This window comes from Pochonia chlamydosporia, chromosome 2, assembly GCF_001653235.2.
Source record: "Pochonia chlamydosporia 170 chromosome 2, whole genome shotgun sequence".
Classification (NCBI taxonomy): Eukaryota; Fungi; Ascomycota; class Sordariomycetes; order Hypocreales; family Clavicipitaceae; genus Pochonia; species Pochonia chlamydosporia.
In genome coordinates, this window is record NC_035791.1 from 1,004,861 (window position 1) to 1,027,256 (window position 22,396).

The following is a 22,396-nucleotide window of genomic DNA, read 5'->3' on the forward strand; positions in this document are numbered from 1 at the left end:
AGGTCATGATGGTGTGGAAAAGAGAACTGTTGCTGACACTGCATGGCCGTAGTCCCAAACGGGGGCCAAATATCTGCGTTACTGTTGGCAGGTATTAGACGATCACCTGCCTGTTTGGTTAACCCTGTGGTTGAAATAAGTCGTTGCCATCGGGAAGTGATGGACAATTGGACAGAGCTGTTCCTTCTCTGGCTGAATTCATCCAGGCCGAGTATTGGCTCACTTCCGACTGTGGACGGCGAAACTATTCTACCAACTAGACATCTACAGATATTAACCGCTTACTACACAACATACAGTGCATGTTGTGATGTGTTGCGGAATCCTTGGATTTGGGGTAATATAGCCTGCCGTAGACTGAACGTGTGTTTATTTATAGCATCTCGTGTCCTTGTCTGGATAGTTGTGAGACTAGTCTTGAACTCATATCTAATAATAAGAGCGCCGCAACGACGCAAATACTGAACTGGCGTCCGGAAGGCAAGGCCTCCATGGATTACATATATTCCCGACAAGCATGTTTTTTTGCGCCCGTTTGATCTCGTCTCGCGAGGATTAATTAAATCTCAACCACTAGTTATAATCTACCTTTACAATACATTGCCAGTATGGTGATGGGCTTAATCATTTGGTATCTGCGACTTGGGACAACGCGGGCAAGCTTTCCCTGATGAGTACAATTGAGTATATTAGCTAGGACTTCGTGCATGGCCTTATCTAGCATCCAAGCCAATACCATACAGTGGTAGCCAACAATCAGAAAGGCGATATTCCAAGAAAGTACTATTACGCTTACTTGAACCATATTTCAGTGCATTGATTGCAAGTATACTTACCCGCAGCTAAAAAATAGTGGCGATACCGCTTGCATTTGCTGCGAACTGAGTCTGCTCTCAATGTCAGGCAATATGGCAATTTGCAGATGTTCAACATCCGACCCTCGCCACGGCCAAATCAGCCGTTTGAACCGTACGAGGCTCCTCCTTAACCAACCCAAATAACTAATATGAACATTCATGGCCTTGATCCCACTTTTCTCTGTTCTTCTGTTCAACGTTGTTTCAATTAACAAAGCCCGGCACTCAACTTGAACCCGCACTGAGCGGTGATTGGCCAAGTTCGGTGTTAATGACCAAGTTAGGCAAGAAGTGGGCCCGGCGCATGGTAAGTCCCAGCAAGTTCTAGAAACATCACGAAACATCGCCACACTACCAGAACAAGATCTCACACCTTCACCTTCCAATAGCTGCCATTTCCACTACAACGATGCGACGCAAAGACGTCAAAATTGCGTCAACTAAGTTCTAGACATTTCGAGAGCAATCAAGAATATTCACGAACTTTCCTCCGTAGCAATGCTGCATCTCTCCCAATTATAAAAGACTGTAGACATTCCTCCCTCCCATCCCCTCCATCAAATCATCTCACCACACCAACACATGCAATCCCTCAGAGCAACTCGCCCAGCAATCCTACGAACTCTACCACTCAAAACAATCCCATCCATAACCAAACGCAAAATGTCCTTCTTCCCTCACACCCTCTACCAAGGAGACTCCTCCTCCTTCACACCCCTCTTCCGCCTCCTCGACGACTTCGACACCTACGCCCGCCAATCCAACACTCAACCCCGTCGCTCCAACATTTCCACATGGCAGCCCAAGTTTGATATTCGCGAAACCAGCGACGCCTACGAACTACACGGCGAACTGCCCGGCATGAACAAGGACACCGTGCACATTGAGTTCACGGAGCCGCAAACCATGACCGTCCGCGGGAAAGCCGAGCGCACGTATACCTCTGGAACGCCTGCCGCGGGCCGCATTGAAGACGTCAGTGAGAAGCCAGCCATTGAGGGCGACTCGCACAAAGCTACTGTTGAGGATGAGACGGAAACGGCTGTTGATAAGCCGCAGCCCGAGGAGCCCAAGTTCAAGTATTGGCTTACGGAGCGGAGTGTGGGTGAATTCTCGCGAAGCTTCAACTTTCCGGCTCCGGTTGATCATGACGGCGTGTCCGCTGGGTTTCGGGATGGCATTTTGACGGTTGAGGTGCCGAAGGCGAAGAAGCCTGAGTCGCGACGCATTACTATCAACTAAGTTGTGATTTTGCTGCAATTTGACAACTTAAGCTCGACGGATGATTATGCTTGAGTCGCGACGCGTTCCTATCAACTAAGTTGTGAACTTATGGGCACAGATTGTCAATTCTATCATTGACGCTTAATGAATGATTATGGTGGAATGGTCAGATTGCCTTTGCTGGTAGCGTACTTGTTCTTTCAAAGGTTCAAGATGAGATTGTAACATAGTTTAATGAAATCTAATTACGGAAATTGTGCTCCACTTTGAAAGTGATATGAAACTGTCGTGATGAGTCGCATGTTACAGTGTAGTGCGGAACCAAGTCATTGGAAACTGGTAACCTCGCTTCGCGGAAAAGTAGCCTACGAGGCAGGGACCAACATTTAGTTGTGTTCTGAAATGGTCAATGGTAATTTACTGTCCGTGGGTATTTGCGTTATGCCTTGCAAATCCCTACCACTGATTGACTCCCATTCATCACAAGTTGTTGGCAGCGCCGTACAACCCTCTGCACTGGCCAACACAAAAGGGGCGGTAATGCCGGAATAAGTGCCAGATATAAAATAAGACCTCAATATTTACATAATCAGCTATCTACGATATATAATTGTACCTCTCCCGGGGTATCAACTCCGTAATCATCATGCCATCCGTAATACACATGCCTACCCAAAAGCATAATCCAATCGCTACCCAACGCTATGTGTGCGGCCTTCGAAACCCAAAATGAAACCGATCCAACCCATGCCGTGTATGTGCCCGTTACCCAGTTGCTTGCGCCACCTCTCTAGGTCTCTTAGTCAACTTCAACGTCGGGACTTCCATCCCTTTCAAAACCTTCTGGGCGTTGCCACAGCGCAGTTCCTCCCAATGTTTCGTTAGTAGCTCCTCGCCCACCACAAGCTCGAAGCCAGCCAGGAAACAGAAGCTAATCTCCAGTCGGGCCAGCTCGACTTCGCTGACACCGCCTACCTTGGCAATCTCGGCATGCGGATATGACAGGTCTTCTAGCGCCTTCATGGCGACTCGCAGTCCAGCCAGGACCAGCCTGTGGGCGTTGCGCTTCGTCACCGGAATTGCCCGCTCCTCCACGGCCAGTCGATGAATGTATAGCGACGTGGCGAGATACACGGCCGTGCTCATGGGGCAGAACTTGTGTAAACGTAGGAGATACTGGTTAATAGGGATTGGCGGTTCCTTTTTACTGTAGAATTTCCGGGTTATTGCGCCGTGCTGAAGATTAACAGGCTGCGAGTCTGCACCGACAACGATGTACGGCTGTACGTCGGGTTGCGGATGGTGACGCAGTTTCACGCCATCGATAGGTTCTGATGATGTTGGCATTCCGGATTTGTCGTGCTGTTGCGCTATGAGCTGGGCCGACATGGAAGCACTATATGCTTGCAACTTGTTCATGCCCTCTTTGCCTTCGTGGGAGGCGTTCGTGCTGCAGGCGTGTTGTTGCTGGGTCGCCCGCTCGGCCTGCTGTCTCATGCGCGCTAGGTTCTGCTGCGAATGCGACCGTACAATGTTGTCCTTTTCGACCTGCATGCCGCTCATTTGAGGGTTCGTGGGCGTTTTGGGTGGCGGCGTCGGCGGGATATCGCCAGTCATGCGGACCAGTAGTTCTACGCTTGCGCTAAGCAGACGCAAGGCTTCGACGGCGGGCAATTTAAAGAGATCGTTGTCGTCGGCAGCACTCGTGCCTTTATCGTCGACGATGGCTAGACGGGGATCGGACGAGGGGACTGGAGGAGGTGGAGGGATCGCTGCTCGGGCCGCAGCATCGGAGGCATCTCGCAGCATTTGTGCGTGATCTGCGGTTGCAGCGTTTTCGTGGTTTGCGTCGGCCATGATTGTATCAGAATATAAGGTATCGTCGATGGTAGAGGGCGACATGAGGCCGCAGGAATGAAGACGTTTGTCAAGAAAGGCCGTCGAGGGTGTGCAAGTGGCGTCGATGAGTTAGACGCGATAGAAAGCCCCTTCGACTCCCATTCATGGTAGATCCAACTGGCGATTATCAAAATGAATGCCGAGACTGTTGAGATTTGAGAGAGAGAAGAAAAATGTGCCACCCGATGCCAAGTTTGCTCGGTAGATTAAACATGAGTGGTTGATGGGGATCGTCACGAGCACTAGGCCCTTGATTAATTTGTCTGTGCCAAGCGGGCCATTGGGGAAAAAGAAGGAAGAAAAGCGTGTGACGACCTGAGTCAAACCACTTCCGGATGCGGAAGGCGCGGCGGAACGGGGAACGAGGCTCGAAACAAATGTCACTAGTTGTTCCAAAAGGCGCTACGATGAAGAAGGATATTTATTTCGATCGCAGAGTATCGTATCGTTGGATGGCGAGTCTTGGTTTTATCGAGGCTGATTGTTGGATGTGGGATGTTTGTAGACAGAAGAGGGGCACAGCTCTCAGCTCGCAGTCACTCACAAACACACGTGGCCGGGATACGGATCAAAGGATGCAGATAAATAAATAATCAATGGAGCCAGCCTTGTCGGCCCAATATTCAGTTGGCATATTGAGGCCAGACCAGATGAGATGACCCAGTCTCGCCCAATACGCCAGTGGCCCAAGTCTGGCCGAGTCTCGTCCGGACCTAGAATTTTGTTCTGCATGCCCATGATCCCGGCATGTCCTTGGAGTGGTTTGTCACATGCGGTGCCCACACGCAAATAGCAAGTTCTCAGTGGCGTCGTCCAATCTATTGTATGGTGGGGCAGGAATTGGTGCTAATGCATTCTAATGTCGGAAAATTGGCGATGTTGCGGCTCTTTATCTGCTATTGAAACAAAACTGATGCAGCCACGATAGGAGAGTGAGGCGGATCGCCTTCATTTCGGTGTCATTTACACACTATCATGCACTTCGAAGCCATTGGTGCAGAGGAAAGACGCCGTGCTATCTTGTTTTGATACCCCATTGCTTCCTGGTCTCGTCAAATTCGTTCTCTCAAATCTCAACTCGTCCGCGGCTTGGAGCGCAGCGGGTGGCTTGACAGCTTGAGCCCTGGCAGTCCCGCCAGTCACCAGACTTCAACCATCACTCGTCCTTTCAACTCCATGTCCGACAACATATCATCTTCATCGTCGCATCACCTCCCCGAACGTGCACCAACTTCCCAACATACAGAAAATCAACACCTCCTGCAGTTGAAAGTCAATAAATACATGTCATCGTACGACAAGCATACTCCAACCAATCGCGCTCTGCTGACCCAACCTGCTCGGTTCTTGCCAGGCTCTGTGGCACAGAAGTTGGCATCAAGGCACCAATGCATCAGCACCACACATCCCGGGACCTTAAATCCTCATCCACCAACCACGTCTTAAAAACCACTCATCGAACAATGTCTCAAACTAGATCAGCAGATCTCAAATCCTAGCAATCCGCATGCAGGGACCCCATCGCACCTCGTGTTCCCCCACACCGAACGGGGCTCTCGCCTTCGCCATAGCCAGACAGACGGAGCATCGGGCACGTTGCATCTACATTAGTATCATTTGATCCTCTTTCGGGAATCATTAGTCTGTGGGTAAACGAGGGGTAAAACTCTTGCATGCGGGTCGACAGCACGGTCTGGCAAACAATACGAAATGACACTCCTGTGGGATGCTTCTTTAAATGGCCATACCATCTACAAATGTCACTCGTACCCTCGCTAAGCCTGCTTCTATATCCCTGTGATACATCAAGTCTAGATCTAACGCGTTCAAACAATTCTGTACAGCATCCAACACTCAGCACCCCGTCACAACTTTGCAGTCGACAACAGCCGTCTGACCCTCCTTAACCTTCTCGATAGCTTCCTTCAGAACCGCCTCCAGCTCAGAGGCCTCCGAAACCCGCGCGGCGTGAATGTCCCCATCGGCAGCTGCTTTAGCAATACCCGAATAATCAGGCACAGGATGGAACGAGATATTTATCTCTTCATTCGAGGCCTTGGATCCAAGTCCATCTGGATGGACCAACAACATTGACCGTCGAGGTGCCTGCCAACCTACGCAAAGTTAGCAAAGTCCCATTTTCTCACCCATATCCTTCACCTACCCTTGTTATTCAACACAATCGTGAGGACCGGAATGTTGTACCGCTTCGAAATCCAGTACACACTCCCCGGAACGCTAAACAGAAATGTCCCATCGCCAACAATTTGCACCACGAACTTGCCCTTTCCAGGGTTCTCTGCCTCGGTAGCCAGTTTGATTCCCAGTGCGGCTCCTCCGGACCAGCCGAGACCGCCGCCGCCGCAATTGATCCAGGACCCAGGTATTGTGGGTTGTATATTATCGTTAACGAAGCTGGCGTTTGTGACCGCTTCTACCGCATAGATTGTATCTTCTGGGCACAGAGACTTTAGCGTTCGGCATAGATGGCCAGTGCCAAAGCTTCCATCCTCAAATGGCTTCGCTTTCTCTTCAATCGTAGCCAATAGTTGCTTGTGCTCAGTTTGAACCCGTTCAACCTGAGTTGCATCGTCCGCTGATCGAAGTTTAGTAGCTGCCTCGCCATTCTTAAGAGCTGCCGTGATCTGGTCGATGGAGGTCTTTGCGTCAGCCCTATACCGCTCACTCGCATCAATGTAAAACGTCGGCATTAGTTGTTTCAACGGGTCAACATCGATATGGAATATCTTGGCGTCATCCTTCGGCTTGCAAAGCGTAGGAATCCAGGGTATGTCGCAGTTGACCACAAGAATCGCATCAGCCCGTGGCACAGCATCGCTTACGCCGTATCGCAAACCAAGCCATGCAGGGTGATCAGCAGGGAAACACATATCACTACCACCAGTATCTAGCACCTGCAGGCCAGGAACTGTGTCCGCAAGCTCAACGAGCGCACCTGGGAAGTCGTGGTTTCTACCAGAATACCCGGTAATAACGAGCGGTCTCTTCGCACCAGCGAGTGCATTAACAATCTTTTGGACACCACTATCAGGGAGGCCGCCTAGTCGTATGGGATTCCAATTCTCCTGCTTAAGGCGGTAGGGCTTGATATCAGCCTCCATAATCTCACGAGCGCCGCACAAGTAAACCGGCCCCTGCGGATCCGACTTTGCAAATTGCAACGCTCGATTGACCATTTGTTTGACATTTGTACCAGTCTTGATCTCGCCAGTGTATCGACAGTATTGCGCTACGATTTGTTTCTGGTCAGGCACGTCCTGCATCCAGTGGATGTATTCCGTACGACTGCCCCTGTGTTCGCCATCAATCGTAAACGGCGAGAGACCTGCAAAAACAAACACTGGAGCTCGACCTGTCGATGCGTTGTGAACGGCAGCCCCAAGTCCTTGTGTTCCAACGTCGACGTGGACAATCACACATTGTGGTTTACCGGTGAGTCGAGCGTAGCCATCAGCCATTGACATGGCTACCATCTAGTAATGATTAGCAACCCTCTAAGTAACGCATTCCGCGATAAATAAGCCAAGGACTCAATCTCACCTCATTAGGACAAGTAATAATCCTAGGAAACTTCCCCCTCGCATCCCTCTGTCCCTTGACCATAGCCTCAATAATACTAGGATGATCAGACCCCAGATTCACGAAACAATGACTTATCCCAGCTTCCCAAATTGCTTCGAAAAAGGCAAAAGACGCCGTGTACATGTCATCCGGATCCGTCGCAACCGTAGACGACGTCGACATCCGCTTCACCAAGCCCCCACTAGTGAGGATACGCCTCGAAGCGAGACTGTTGGCTCCATCGTTTCTAGAAGCTTGTGTCGATGCACCCCAGCTGCTGAGTCTGTGTCTTGCAGGAGTGACGGCTCGCGTTGCACAGCAGTGTCTCAGCGTGGCTCGACATCCTCGTTGAAGAAGCGACATGGCCTGTCAATTGGTGAGTGTTTATCGAATTGGTGCTAAGCGTGCACATTGAGTGGGATACTTACAGATGTGAAGCAGAGCGTTGTGATGGGGATGCGCTCTGCTGGTCAATAACCTCGGGTATGAGATGTCGTGGCCGCAATTCGGAATTCGGAAAAGAACAGAGCGCACGGCCCAATTGACGATTACATCAATGATAGACTGAGGTGGTATATAGTAGAAGTATGAGGCAACAGGTTGAAAGTCCTCACCAAAGATTTGGAACGCGAACAGTCCGTGGAAATATGGCATCAGTTCCCAATTCCAAATACCATTCTCATGTCGTCGGAGTGCAATCGGCGCATGAATCCACCATCCAGGGCGCAGAACGCGGGGCAAAGCGGGAATAATTCACATTGGAAATCAGGGCCATATTTCAGCATGAATGTATTGCCGGTTTTCGGTGCCGTCGGTTATCAGTGGGGTGGTGAGAGACGCCACTGGCTGATGCCCTGTTCAATGTCTGCGGGGAAGTTGGAGATGACATGAGTTGCGGTTCTCAAGTTGAGCATCCCAATGGGCCAGATATCCACATGTCCCTGGATCTAATGACCATTCGCGATATGATTCAGTAAAGGGTACGCCATCTATTGATATTTAATTATATACACGTTTAGTATGTACTCCTGAAAAGCCATATAAACAAGAACAACTCCGTCCAACTTCAGTGTCCCTTTCCAAGCCAGTGTTCTCCCGTAACAGCTGCAGCAAAAGCATGGTAATGAGGCATCTTAACACTGAGGATGCAGCTCCTGGCCTGACATCTTTCAATTGGGATGCTGAATTTGACACTCTACTTCTCGCCTAGTCCCTACGCGGGGTCGACACTTTGGGGGTTGTGAAAGACATCATTGGGGTCCCATTTCGCCTTGATCTGGCGAAGCTTGGGCAACTTGGAGCCCCAGTAGGTCTGCTGGGCCTCAGATCGGCCAAGAGCAGGATCGACATACCCGGCATACCGCGTGTTGGCGTTTGGTGAGCCTTTCTGAATAATGTCATGAATGCCTTCAGCAAACTTCTTGGTCTTCTCACTCAAGGGGAGGCCAATAACGTAGGACTGGTACATCATGAGCTTGTCGCGATGGGGATAGGCTGTAGAGTCGTCGGGAACTTCGTTGATGGCTCCGCCCTCTGAATCGAAGATGACAGTCCAGATAAGAGTGCCGGGATCAGCTGTGCCAGTATAATTGAAGAGCTTGTTGATAGTGTCGTGGGTAAGGGCATCTTGCTGACGCAAAGCGAGTGATTTGCTATAAAACTCGGTAGGTATGTCGCTGAGAGCCAGGCCAGTCTTTTCGGCAATATGAGCGAGTGAACCTAACCAGTCCATGACTTTCAGATCCAACTTGCCGCCGCCTGGAATCTTGGCGGGAATACCAGAGGCTTCATATTCTGCTTTGGTGCCAAAGAACGTGCCAGTAATGATAGCGCCTAGAGGTTGAGCAATGAACAAAGTAGAAAAGCGCTTGTCCATTTTGGGATCGTTAACAAGCTTCTGCCAGGACTCGTACACCGGGGCCATTTCCTGCTGGGTTCCAAAGACGAAGCCGTAGGTATACTCTACCACGTTTCCGGGCTCGGGCTGGGTGCGGACAGTGAATTGGGTGATGACACCAAAGCTGGCGCCGGCTCCTCTCAAGGCCCAAAATAAATCAGAGTTTTCGTTCTGGCTGGCCTTGCGAATCTGGCCATCGGCAGTGACAACTTCGACTTCGAGTACATGGTCAAGAGCGGTACCCCACATCCTGGAGGACGGTCCAATTCCACCCTGAACAACGTGGTGTATCAGCATGATGCCTCTCGCTTTACTGTTCGCTGGGAGAACTTACAATCGTTGCGTGTCCACCAGCGCCTACGCCTGGGCACGTTCCATGGGCCATGGCACGGCCGCCGTTCTTGTGTAGCTGCTCATCGAGTTCACCCAACTTATAACCAGCGCCAAAAGTAGCCTGCCAAGTCTTGGTGTCCATGCTGAACTTCTTGAAGTTGGCCATGTCGATCATGAGCTCGCCATCCTGACCTCCCAGGCCATAGTTGCTGTTTAACAGGGTCAAGTTAGCCGCCGCCATTGTTCTGCGCCCATCCGCGCCAACATTTACATCCAAACTCACCCATATGAGTGCCCGCCAGACTTGGCCTGAACGTGTACCTTATTCTGCACGGCGCATTTGATGGCTTCTGCGACTTCTTTGGAGGTGTTGGGTCGAATAACGGCGATCGGGGTAATGTCGATTGCTTTGTTGTAGGCCTTGACCCAGGACAACTGGTAGAAGGGATCACTAGGGTATCCAACACACCCACTGCGTCCATTGCAGACAGTGTTCAAACACTGCTGCAACGGAGTACTCTGCCCATTGCCCATGGTGTCGACTGCGTATACGGCGCAGGGAAGGGCAACAGTGCAAAAAACAGCGAGTGCGTTGACGGAGGTGAAAGCCAGTTGCATAAAGTGTTTTGGCTGGTAACTTTTTAGAAAAAGGGAGTTTGGCAGGTGGATCGGAATGCGACTGAAGGCAGGAACGACCGGCCGTGTTTCAGTCACAAAAACAAGAAAAGAATCTGGTAATTTCCGGCCGCGATTCTCAGCTTCGCTTAGCAAAAGTGTCGATAGTAACGGACAGACTCGACACGAGGTGAGCAGAAGAATACCAGGAAGCGCCTGTGGATGCACGTCACTTGTATAATAAAATCACAACCGGACAAGACTGACAAGGGGACAGAATCAAAACAGGCAACTCGCACTTGGCTCGTAGCACAATCGAGCAGCCGACCACTCACTCCTTACAATCCTTGGTGCATGAAAAGGCGCCAAATTGTCCGGCTCGGCCGCCATCAAATGCTACGCCTCAGCCAGGAGAGAAGCCAGGGGTCGTGGACGGGGGTCACGAACCAACATCCCCATTCGATGAAGGTATAGTCAGGCCTGAGACTGGACGAACTACATGTGCCACTGACCATAGATGACACTGAATCCAGCCTGTGCAGGTGCCTGGATCACGACGCCTACAATACCTGACTTGTGAAACAGGGACAATGGCACAATAATTCAGTCATCAAGTCACTCAAACAACCGTCAGTCGGCGGACTCCTCGCCTTCAGTGCTACACCAGCCATGGTTTCTGCGTTGAAGGACCAAATCAAGTCGGGCCGGCCCATGGAAGATGAGCTGTCCGATGAATCAACACACGGGCTAGTGACCCTTTTTGCCTTTTTTAGCTCCTGGGCCACCCGCGTCTCCAGCGTATCAGTTGGATGATAGTTGGAGACTGGTCCGGGCCAGTCTCATTTGCCCCAGAACCACGATCTAAGCTGGCCTGCGGACCCAACAGGCTGACAGAAGCGCTAGGAAGGGCCATGTTATGGTTGTAGTGTCGCGAGGCCATGGGAAATGATACTTCCCCACAAAGCTACTTCGGTTAGGCCCTTTTTTCGAATCGAAGGAGTCCCTAGTTTTCCAACGTGGACAGGCTAGGCGTGCCCGAACAAAGTGTCTCACAACCAACATATCGATACGGCAGCAGTTGACTGGCTCAGCGGTTCCAAATCTATAGAAAACTAGTGCCAAACATTGTGCCACGTCCTATTTCTGATGGCCCAAGCCTCACTCTTCAATGGTCTGCAAGTGGGCTTGGAGATTTCGACGACTGAAATTAACGGATCTGTGCTGGAGATCTGACGACCAATCTGGGGAACACACCACCTCGCACGCAGATTTTCCACACTGGCACCAAGGAACATCCTGTGGAAAGATCAGTGATTGGGCAAGCATTGAAGGCAGATGGACGATCCCCTTTGCTCTCCACACCCTTGGCTTCTCTGACCCTGCCCTGGTCCTGAGCATGCTGCCTCCATTTGTCTGCACAACAGCAGGGGCCGGCCAGTTAAAACAGAGCGCAAGCTGACGTCTCGTTCCACCATGTTAGCGACCCTGGATGTGGCGGCTTTAATCCTCTTCAAGCTCCTTTTGTGCACCAATGATCACGTTGCACAACGAGTACCGGCGGGATGGCTTTGTTGCGTCGGGTGTAACCCTTCATCTGGCGAAAGCATCGCATGCATTTTGCGTCTCATCCCAGCTGTTGCCTAAGCGAACACGAAGCCACCCTCCTCTTCACACTCTTCACAGTCCATTTGGCACTTTTCTCGCTGAAGCTGGCTGCTGGGTTGGCGCTCAGTGATGGCTGGGAGGTGAAGTGAGCTCCGCCCGAAAAGCCCACTTCATCACCTGAAGGGTACATGCTGTTTGCGCTTCGTCTCTCAAAACATGGAAACAGTCGATCTTGTGACCAGCCGCTTATACACGCCGTCCTCCAACCATATCAGCAGTCCTCGCAAACTGGCTGTGATCACTGCGACGCTGGTCTGCAGATGGTGGCTGCCCTAGACTGAACCCGAATACGAGTGTTCTCACATCACATGGTCAGAGGCGAGAGGCCTGCATGTCATACCAGCATTCACCCATTTAGCCAAGGCTGCCGGCTTCACACTACATCTGGCATGTTTGTTCACGATGCTGGTGTCCCTGGGGGCATACATCAGCTGTGCTGAGAGCTGGACAGCACCTGAGAGGGTCAGGAGATTTTCAGCGCTCAGATAGGTCTTATCTGTCCGTTCTGGCTGCGATGATTTGGCGCCAATCAGCCATTGCTTCGACTTGTAAAACAGTCTTTACTGCTATCAAGCACAATACTAGGATGCGATGCTGCTGAAGGCAATTCGTACCCTAGACACAAACGTCCTGGAAAGTCAGAGTCAAGTGTAGAACTACACTGTCAAAAGAGAGTTACTGGCTTTTTATTCCTTAATATATCACCAATCAAAAGAAATCAATCACACCCGTCACTCTTGCGAACAAGCTCTGACCTCGGACACTTATTCTAAGAACATACATCCGTACCATCACACCGGAAATTATAATCACTTGAGTGGAGAACGCACGTCAAGTCCATTCTGGCACTTAGACAACGAACAAAAAAATATTCCGCTGTATTCACTGCCTTTGCAGTAACTCCAGGTCAGAGAGGATCTTTCATAAAAGCGGCATATGAGCAGTGATTAGGAGTCCGTACTCGCTTGCCCCGTGGATAAGCCCCTTGTCATTACCTCTCACGAGAACAACGCGGAGTAGATCAATGCGCGGGTCACGTCGTCCAAATAGCCAGTGCACATGGATCACGCCCAAGCTAACAGAGTCAGTAAATGGGAGCATCCTAATATTGAAGCTTTACAATCAGCCACTTCGTGAAAAGTCTCAACTTGCAAAGGTCAACAACGTCGGTTTCGTTGCTTTCTATCGAGGCCAAAGAACATGCTGACAATTTATGGGCTGAAGGTATTGAATCCCAAGGTGGTATGTTGGTCGAGAGGCGTAGCCGCGTGCCAGATTCAAAAGACTACTATCTCGCTTGATTTGGCCAAACTGCATCTGAACAATGCAGCCTGCATTCTATCCGAAGCTCATTCCGTTGGAATCGATTCTCGGGATGAAGCGAGCTTTGGCTGGGACAGTGTCGTTTGCCGTCTACAAACCTCTTTGGTCTAAAGCAGTACATTCGCTATGTTGCCTTGGACGGGCAGAGCGACCGTGACCATACACGATGCTAAGCGAGATACCGTCACAGTCCTTGCTCCGTAAAGCGTGGTTCGCATTGGACAGACTCTATACGTCTAGTCGTACCGTCCAACAAACCATCGAAGCTTCAATGTCTATCTCGGAAACATTGTATAGCGTTCAATGTGAAACTCTGGGGCCATTTGGCAGCACTCTGAATGGACGAACTAGTTGGTCTGCGAGTCGCTTTAGAGCACTTTCCAAGAGTCTCGTACTTCAACGGACGCAAAGCGAATGCCTTCTTGTTATGTCAAGATAAGTCATAAGTGACTTAGGATATTGTTCGCAAACTCCGAGCTATTTACCCACGTCTCACCCAAGTCAGAAATACAGGGCCCGTTCATGCCCAAGACAGTCGTCAACACCAAATGCTATTCATTATCGACATAAACGCTAAAACCGACCCAAAAAGCCAACGCCAGAAATATTATCCAATCATGCCTCAACCTGTTCCACGTCTGTCTGTCGTAAATGTCGTCTCGCTTCTTGCTGATATTCCTTGTAGCAATCCATACACGCCCAAATCGCAAAACCTATCCTGAAAGCTCTGCACGCCGTCAGAACACGACTTCCCCAGTCAAAGGAACATTATAGCGAGGGTAACAACTCACATGATGATGGTTAGAAGCCACGTGCCAATCCAAGTCATAGTCGACCTGTGGAACTTGATGCCCCCGCCATCGGCGCCAATGTAGCTCACCAGTTCATCAGCATCTTGACTCTGGACATTCGAAACGAGCATGAGTACGATCCCGCCGAGAGTAACCGCCAGGGAGAATATATCGTGCATGAGTGTTCGATGGGGTTTCATGGGTTCGAAGCCGAGTGTGCGATCCGCAAACGCGACCATTTGCCAACTATCGTTTAGCAGGGCGATGACAGCCTAAACATTGTCAGTCCATCGGGCCATGCCTCTGACGAGAGAAATCATCTCACCCCAACGATTCCCGGCGCGACAGCGCCGCACGTATCCGTCCATTTCTGGGCAACGAAGCAGAGCACAACAATGGCCACAATGTCGTTCACCCAAGCCAGGCCTCTGGCAACAGTCCGCACAAGCGTCAACCAGCTAGGGAAGTGCCATCTGACCATGACAAAGCCGTACGCGATACCAGAGACACCATTCAACCAGGTGTCTTGGGAAGTCGATGAGAGTGATGAATGGTCATTGTTTTGCTCTGGTCAACCGCGAATGCTCGTCTCCTCTTGTGGCTTGTGTCCTTCCGTACGACCATGTTCAGCTCCCTTCTGCTCTCGATTTCTCCGCCAACAACGCCTGCAGCTCGTTGCTTGGCGCCATGGCCGCACGTGAGATGTGTGTGATATGGTGCAGTTTGGTCAGTGCGAGTCTCTTCATGTGCTGATTTTGTGGTGGGAATACAGCCACAGCAGGGATGTTAGCTGAAAGCCAAGGCGGGAGGTTGACAGTCTATTGGCGAGAACTCCAGGTTTTTGTTGCAGCTCAGAATCCAAACTCCACCCTTGTGCGCTGGAGGCGTCGATCACGGATTGAACAGGGCGTTAAATTCAAGCTTATCGGGATTTTGCTTCAACATTGTGCATCTCGATTTATTTCCGTCTATCCGGGGATGAGATAGCTCAACGATATACTGTCACATTTTGCGTGACCCGAAATTGTAATTTTTTCGATGTCGGTTGACCAAAGTCCATTCCGGAACCGTGGTGGCGTCACTTTCAGTCAATCAGACACTTGTGCTAGGCACAACTTTGCAGATGGAGAAAGCACGGCTACGACCCGGCTTAACATGAACACTTCAATATGGTCTTACAAAAAGTCAGTCACGGCCTAGACATAGCAACTTGTTGCCCAGCATGTTAAATACACCAGGAAGGTAAATTCAACATATTCTCCTTCAGCCATAGGGTAAGTGACACCCACGAAAGGTCATGTGACTCGCGGGGAACTGGTGGCCTGCACTCTCGAGCCTTGACGTTCAACATCGTCATCTCTTCGAGAGCAACTTAACTCTTCATTACAAAGCCTTTGTGTGCAGATTTTACGAAGAAAACCGAGAGGATTGCAAGATGGATACCATATATTATGTCATCTTGATATTGCTCGCCCTCTTTGTTGTAGGACCTGTAAGTCTCTTCTCACACCCCACCAGATGCCAGTCGAAACTCCTTTGGATGAGAACCCGCTTCGCTTGCGAGCTCATTTCTACACGCTGCTACATTTTACAGTGGCGCACAGCACCCCTATACCACAATCGTTTTCAAGCTCATTCAATACTAACATCATCTCCAGGCACTATTTGCAGACCGCTCACCCATCCCCGAGACCTCAGGCAACGTCCACAAAATTGCCGAGGCCGCCGAGTTGGATACCGTCTTGTCCTCCAACAAGCATGTGGTGGTAGACTTCTACGCGGATTGGTGTCCGCCGTGCCGTGCCATTGCGCCAATCTTTTCAAAGCTAGCTGACCAGCACGCCTCGAGCGGCCATCTTGCCTTCGCTAAGGTCAACGTCGACCATGTCAAGAACGTTGCTGCGCGATACAAGGTCTCTGCGATGCCGACCTTTGTGTTCTTTCAAAATGGCGAGCCTAAGGGTGTGACTGTCGAGGGACTTAAGGCCCGGCAGTCTGTGAAACTCACCGATGACGGGCTGGTTGACAGGGTTCTGGGTGCGGATCGAGCGGCGCTGGAGGCGGTTATTCAGGCTCTGGCCGGTAAGGCTAAGTAAGCTCAGTCATGGGGAGATGAGTTGATCAGCTGCAGATGGTGGGAGGGATTGAGGCAGTAATTTGGCTTCACGGGACGTAGCATAGCGCTATGGGTAATGCAAATTGTATAATTAGGCGTCATTCCAAAACAGGATCAGAAGCCGTGCTAGATGTGACGCTGTTGCATCAGGATGTGTTTGACGGTATACAAAATTAATATGCTATCAGGCGTTCTATGAAGATCAAGACCTGGTGTAAGCTAACTTTTCCAACAGAGATTTATCCCAAAAACCCATGATTTGCAACTAATACCCGTGCTTTCTTTATGGATATACATAAATGTTGGTAATAAGAATCGCCGGCTTGTTAGCAGTGTCTTTCGGACAAGACAGCTTCAGTGTGAAGAGCGAATCATACGTCAACTGCACTTCCGAAGGATCACCGGCATAGTGCTGCCAAACGCCATTGGACTGTCCATCATCCGCAACTTCTAGGAAGTTGGTTGTCTCGCGGTTGAAACTGGCTCCAATCGTGCAGCCGGTAGAATCGCCGGTAAATTGATAGTCAAAGGAGACCTTGACGGTTACCTTGGGTGGAGGGTCTCCGCATCTTGGTAGCTGCTGGTTGAGATAGACCTGGGCGAATTGATCTTGCGACGGAATCAGAGCAAAGGCGTGATCGGTGCCATCGGGGCCTTCTGCTACGACGCCGGATGAGTCTGCTGTTACTTGGTCTGAGATGTACCAGGGTGCGAGTGTCCCGTCTGGGAAATTGTTGCCTGAGATATCCTCACAGTTGGGGTCGTCGGTCGGGGTGGGTGGTTCGGATGAAGTTGAGGATGATGCGGCGGCGGAGGATGACTCAGGTGAGGTGGAAGATGAGGAGGGTGTAGTCGATGTGGGTGATGAGGAAGACGCGGAGGAAGAAGAGAGAGAGGAGGCTTTAGATGATGTGGAAGATGCGGACTGAGAGGAAGACTTGATGGAGCTTGACGGAGCCGACGAAGAAGGCTTAGATGAAGCAGACGAAGAAGATATTGCGGACGACTTAATGGAACTTGATGGAGCGGATGGAGAAGGGGCAGAGGAAGAAGGCAGAGAGGAAGCCTTAGACGAAGCAGACGACATCGCTGGAGCGGAAGACTTGATGGAACTCGATGGAGCGGACGCAGAAGGCTTAGACGAAGCGGACGACGTAACTGGAGCGGACGACTTGACTGAAGACGGAATGGATGATGGAACTGAACTAGACGGCGCGGAGGATGGGGAGCTCGCAGACGATTGGGACGATGCCGCCGAAGATTGTTTAGAAGACGCAGCTGGTGACGATGACTGACGGGACCTGGATGGTGCCGACGCAGACGATGAAGCAACAGTTGGTGGCGCAGATGAAGGAGATACCTGGGACGACTTGGCTGATGACGGCGAAGACGACATACCTGAAGACGCAGAAGGTCCCATCTTGGAAGAAACCGAGGCGCTCTTAGATACCGATGGCGCGGATAATGCAGATGATTCAGACGGCGCAGGTGATATCTTGGAACCAGAGTTGCTAGATACAGCAGATGAAGCTGAGATTCTTTCTGACATCGACGAAGGCACAGGAAGATTGGACTTTCCGGAAACTGACACACCAGATGGCGCTGAGGCTCGTTCTGAAAGCGATGAAAACACAGGGAGAATGGACCTTTCCGACGGAACTGGTGCACCGGAGGAGGCTACTTCACTTGGAGACAGTAAAGTTGACGCCGGCGAGACAAACATCGTAGACGATCTCACAGGCTTTCCAGACTTACCGCCCTCGTTCACAGAAGATGCAGTAGATTGCCCGATTGGAGGCGGAAGAATGCCTGTCTTGGAGTTTGGCGGAGTCTTTGTTCCCCCATTAGGACCTGTATTGGTGTTGGATGCCATTCCGCCATTATTGGTACCAGTGCCGCCCGATTCTTGACCTGTTGGATTCTTCGTAGCCATACCATTTGGCCCATTCCCCGTCTTTACATTCGTGACAAAGCTACCAGTTCGACTCTTGACAACGACAACGGTAGTAGTCCCCCCTGGAGTTGCCGGCAAAGTTGTCGTACGGGGGTGAGGCCCAGCAGTAGTGACGGTAACGACATTTGGTTGAGAATTCGGTCCCGGAGGATTAACAATCGTCTGCGAGGGATAAATGTAGCTTGTTCTGTAATTTGTTAGGTCTCAGGCAACACCAGTATTTGATCCAACTTACTGAGTAAGGATGCTGTGAGTTGTCACGCCGCAGCATACATAAACCACTGGTTGGTGGAAAATCACTACTTCTGGGCATTCTGGCTGGGCAGCCACCCCGTTCAATAGCAGGGGCAACAGGAGGCTTGTAAGTTGTGTTATCATTTTGTTAGCTATACAGAGCCGTTTCAATGCAGACGAGCGGTTTCCAGCGAGACATATTGCCGGACGATCCTTTTTAACAAGGAATATCTGATTAATAAAAATTGATGAATGTTGACTTCGTCACTAACATCGCCATGTTGACTTCGTCACTAACATCGCCATGTTGACTTCGTCACTAACATCGCCATGTTGAAGAAACTTGTAATCATCAAAAGTACACACTAACATATCTTGTTATGCGGTGGTGTACTACACGGTATGGTAGTACGTCTGACTGCCAAGTCTTTTTACCTTTCGCTATAGATGCTAGATTATGCGGATCTCCCGGATTACCGAATGCGTCGAAACCCAACAGCATTGACTGGTGTCAGATCCACCAAAACCCGCGACTTGGTGATACCAAAAACCTTATTAATGCTCCGGAGGTTATGTCCGGGTGTGAACCACGACCCTTTTATAGAGCCGGGAATAAAACTTGTCGGAAGGACCGGAATGTGAGCCGCGTACAATAAGCACAATTGCCTGTGTCGATACGCAGTCTGTCTTTATTCGTTGGAGCGAGGTTTGTAAGTTGATGATGGCTGACAGCCTCCCGCTGAATTTCGGTGTACCTAATGGAATAATGTGGGACTTGTGGTCGAAAGTATAAGAGTCAAGTTGAGATGGGTTGGCCATGATCACTACAAGGCCGTTAAATTCGGTGTGTTAGTCTCAAATATTTGTACTAGGAATGCAGAGTCGAGCTAGCAAAGGTGTTTCACTCGCTGCTGTCATTTGCCCGTTGGCCTTCAAGCGCCATGATTCAATCTAAAGTGGAATTCATCATCACGCGCTCGCTGCATCTTGATAAGATCAATGGTGGCTCTGCTCCTCTCACATCTTGATGCTATGTGAATCAATTCTGTGCAACCATTGGACCGCAGTGATGTAATACCAGGCGTTAATTCACATTCGCTACATGTACATAACATAAACTCCCTTAAAATGCGTACTCTTCAACATGCAAATATATCCCCTGTGCGCCAGTTCCCTTGTGCACTGCCCGCTCGTCGCTCAACTTGCTGACGAAGTTTCTCGTTCTCGCCACAATCTCTTTTCCTCCACAGACAACGACGGCGCTTTCGCCCCACGCTTGCTCAACAGGCTCGCGGATCAACGCCTCAATATCTGGCCGACTAGTATACTCGCGCACCAAGTCGATGCTGGAAGCGCTGTTTCGGGATGCCCTCGAGTATGAGTTGCTGCTTCTCGATCGTAGTCCCTCTTCGACCGATTTCCCCGAGTACAAATCCGCCGTCTTTTCTTGGGTTGATCCATCTGTTGAGTCGCTTTCTCTCCCCTGTCGATTTTGGACAAGTGGCATTCCCGACTCTGTTCCCACGCAGCTACCCGTGATTGCGATATGCAATTTTACCTCTATCCCCTTTTCCTGAGCAGCTCTTGCGGCGTCCTTGGCTCTTTCCACGTAATATTCGACTTCTTCTGTCGTTCTCGCCACTAGAGCAACTTCTAATCTTCGCACGCAGGATTTCTTTTCTGCGTAGGCGACATGCTCTAGAATCGGCACAGTAAAGCTTGCTCCGGTTGAGGCTCCGATTAAAACTAGAGTCTCGAAGGAATTCCATTTAGTCGTAACTCCAAATGGACCTAGTACGAAACCAGCCAGGTTCTTGGTTGGATTTTTGATAGCGAACTCGTGGAGACGCTTGGAGAAGCCCTTATGGGCTCGAATAATGAGTTGTATGCTGTTGCAGCAGCATGTTCCCTTTATTTGATGGGCACATGCAATGGTATATGGATGTGACTCGATCCAGCCCAGTCGAGGAACCCAAAGGTAGATGTGTTGCCCGGCGTGCCATTTGAAATGAACATCCTTTATCGTCAGGACTGTTACCGAGTCTCCAACAGCTCTGGCAGAGATGTTATGTCCTATGCGCCTCATGCCCTGGCAAGTAGACTTGTTTGGTTTCCATCGGGTATTTTGCCAAGCCGTCAATGCCCATCGTGCGGCTCTGTCAAAGGCGAGAAATGACACTGACATCCACAGCAGGTGCATTGCGTTGGTAGGGATATGGTAGCTTAATAACACCAGCATGGTGACGGAGGAGAGTATATGCTGTATCAGCCAGACTTCGTACACCATTCTGCGGATGGGTACAAATCCTACTACCACGTTGAAGAGCAAAACTCCCCATGCTCCAAGCCCGTATTTGACAAGGGGCATTATGGAGAGTTCAAGCTCGACAAAGTCCGCTCGTACCCATTCTGTCCAAAAATGCCAGCCGTGAACTGTTGCCGTGATAAACATGGTTCTTGCCACCCAGCGGTGCAGCCAGTTGAGCCGTTCGTGGCTGCTTCCAATCAGAAACCCGATCACATTGAACTTCATGGACAGGAGAAATATGAAGGGTAGCTGCATGATGCTGACCCAGGCGTTTCGGTAGCCGATGCGTTCCCAGAAATAGGCATCGTCCTTGACAGCGTTCCAGGACATGAAGTAAATGATCATGGCCCAGTAACTTAGGAGAACTAAGACTCTGCCGAGCGGTGGAGGTGTGGCCCATCGGAGGCCAACTTTCGAGATGTAGACCTGCGGATGGCTCAGTTCGCGGACGATGGCTGTTGAGGTAGCCCATGCCTGGCCAATAAAGCCGCTTGGCCTTGTGGCATGCTCTATCGATGTTTCTTCACAAGCTTGTAACCTGTTTCGAAGCCTTAGTAACTATTTCGAATCATCGCGACATCATTTGGGCATACCTTTGTCTGCTTGTGTACAGTTCCACGCCTCGAATCGTAGTCAGTCCGCCTACCACGCCGGCAATAATATACCAATAATCACGAGCAAAGGCATAATTGTAGTCCATGCCTAAGCTCGCATCATTCATGTGCATATCTCCCATATCCATGATGCTTGGTGGTCCTGGCTTGCACTGCCAGAGAGTGACTGTTCTCGGAAGTTGGTTCGCGCGGCTCTGCTGTAGATGCCCGAGAAAAGCCTACAGTCCTTGAGTGAAAATGGGCGGCGCCGTGGTGACGTGCCCTCGATGTCTCGGAATTGCTCCCTTGAAGTGTCCCCTCAATACAACGCGCAGTGAACTGGACTCCTTTTCTGTTCTTCACGTCTAGGCTATCTTCGTCATGAAGTTGAACCAGCAGCCCCGTGGCCGTACATGAAACTCGCTCTCGATTTGAGCAAGTTGCAGGTTGAAGAATGGACGGTGTGCAACGAGGGCAGTGGCGCATGTGGGCGCCTTTTAGCCCATCTAAGAGCAACCTAGACACGGCTGCAGAGCTGGTTGTCTTGAAGACGGTTTCTGGCTTTCGTCGGCGAGGGAAATCAGCGCGGAACTTTCTCAGTCCATTGCCTTGAGAATTGTAATCCTGGAGGGTGCTTGGGCAGTGTGTGATCCGCTGACATGAGATTTCTGTGCGTCATTCTTCTGCGGATGCAGTTTCCCGCACATCAACTTTCTCCGCTCTCAAAAATGTCCAGAGCGCCATGCGCAATACTCCGTAGTTCATCGTGTTTCGTTGTGGGCTTTGGCTCTGTCAGGACCCCAGTTTGTCGTCTCAGACCCAAAATCTGCGCATGTTTCCATCCAGCCTAAAGAAACAAACTTGCTCAAACATACTCACTTGAGGTCAATATGGCAGCTCTGATTGGATCCTGGGACATCGGATCCGGGACCCTGGTCCAGCCCAACGCCATCCCCACCGCTGATTGCGGCAAAGACTCAATGTTTTGAGCCGATTTGCCCCTCA

At 50.5% G+C, this 22,396-nt stretch overlaps 9 protein-coding genes across 9 annotated transcripts; 3 read left to right on the forward strand and 6 right to left on the reverse strand.

Annotated features, from left to right (window-relative positions):
- Positions 1 to 1,520: 1,520 nt before the first annotated feature.
- VFPPC_02437 (heat shock protein Hsp20) lies at positions 1,521 to 2,099 on the forward strand (the record flags this gene model as incomplete). The annotated part of the gene is made up of 1 exon (XM_018282085.1): positions 1,521 to 2,099. One exon carries the CDS (start codon positions 1,521 to 1,523, stop codon positions 2,097 to 2,099), a length of 579 nt encoding a protein of 192 aa, XP_018146411.1.
- A 747-nt stretch (positions 2,100 to 2,846) lies between these two features.
- VFPPC_13270 (cyclin-dependent protein kinase complex component (Pcl8)) lies at positions 2,847 to 3,938 on the reverse strand (the record flags this gene model as incomplete). The annotated part of the gene is made up of 1 exon (XM_018291047.1): positions 2,847 to 3,938. The coding sequence occupies one exon, from the start codon at positions 3,936 to 3,938 to the stop codon at positions 2,847 to 2,849; it is 1,092 nt and encodes a 363-aa protein (XP_018146412.1).
- A 1,896-nt stretch (positions 3,939 to 5,834) lies between these two features.
- On the reverse strand, positions 5,835 to 7,925 carry VFPPC_02438 (thiamine pyrophosphate enzyme; the record flags this gene model as incomplete). The annotated part of the gene is made up of 3 exons (XM_018282086.1): positions 5,835 to 6,094; positions 6,145 to 7,474; positions 7,542 to 7,925. The coding sequence occupies 3 exons, from the start codon at positions 7,923 to 7,925 to the stop codon at positions 5,835 to 5,837; spliced, it is 1,974 nt and encodes a 657-aa protein (XP_018146414.1).
- An 850-nt stretch (positions 7,926 to 8,775) lies between these two features.
- VFPPC_13271 (6-hydroxy-D-nicotine oxidase) lies at positions 8,776 to 10,326 on the reverse strand (the record flags this gene model as incomplete). The annotated part of the gene is made up of 3 exons (XM_018291048.1): positions 8,776 to 9,732; positions 9,794 to 10,001; positions 10,076 to 10,326. The coding sequence occupies 3 exons, from the start codon at positions 10,324 to 10,326 to the stop codon at positions 8,776 to 8,778; spliced, it is 1,416 nt and encodes a 471-aa protein (XP_018146415.1).
- Positions 10,327 to 14,010: 3,684 nt separating this feature from the next.
- Positions 14,011 to 14,667, reverse strand: VFPPC_15504 (protein kinase-like protein; the record flags this gene model as incomplete). The annotated part of the gene is made up of 3 exons (XM_018293257.1): positions 14,011 to 14,122; positions 14,187 to 14,458; positions 14,512 to 14,667. The coding sequence occupies 3 exons, from the start codon at positions 14,665 to 14,667 to the stop codon at positions 14,011 to 14,013; spliced, it is 540 nt and encodes a 179-aa protein (XP_018146416.1).
- Positions 14,668 to 15,621: 954 nt separating this feature from the next.
- On the forward strand, positions 15,622 to 16,282 carry VFPPC_02439 (thioredoxin-like protein; the record flags this gene model as incomplete). Its single annotated transcript, XM_018282087.1, has 2 exons — positions 15,622 to 15,678; positions 15,845 to 16,282. 2 exons carry the CDS (start codon positions 15,622 to 15,624, stop codon positions 16,280 to 16,282), a joined length of 495 nt encoding a protein of 164 aa, XP_018146417.1.
- Positions 16,283 to 16,585: 303 nt separating this feature from the next.
- Positions 16,586 to 17,389, reverse strand: VFPPC_13272 (hypothetical protein; the record flags this gene model as incomplete). The annotated part of the gene is made up of 1 exon (XM_018291049.1): positions 16,586 to 17,389. The coding sequence occupies one exon, from the start codon at positions 17,387 to 17,389 to the stop codon at positions 16,586 to 16,588; it is 804 nt and encodes a 267-aa protein (XP_018146418.1).
- Positions 17,390 to 17,489: 100 nt separating this feature from the next.
- Positions 17,490 to 18,212, forward strand: VFPPC_13273 (hypothetical protein; the record flags this gene model as incomplete). The annotated part of the gene is made up of 2 exons (XM_018291050.1): positions 17,490 to 17,583; positions 17,638 to 18,212. 2 exons carry the CDS (start codon positions 17,490 to 17,492, stop codon positions 18,210 to 18,212), a joined length of 669 nt encoding a protein of 222 aa, XP_018146419.1.
- Positions 18,213 to 19,613: 1,401 nt separating this feature from the next.
- VFPPC_13274 (metalloreductase) lies at positions 19,614 to 21,540 on the reverse strand (the record flags this gene model as incomplete). The annotated part of the gene is made up of 2 exons (XM_018291051.1): positions 19,614 to 21,336; positions 21,392 to 21,540. The coding sequence occupies 2 exons, from the start codon at positions 21,538 to 21,540 to the stop codon at positions 19,614 to 19,616; spliced, it is 1,872 nt and encodes a 623-aa protein (XP_018146420.1).
- Positions 21,541 to 22,396: the final 856 nt, after the last annotated feature.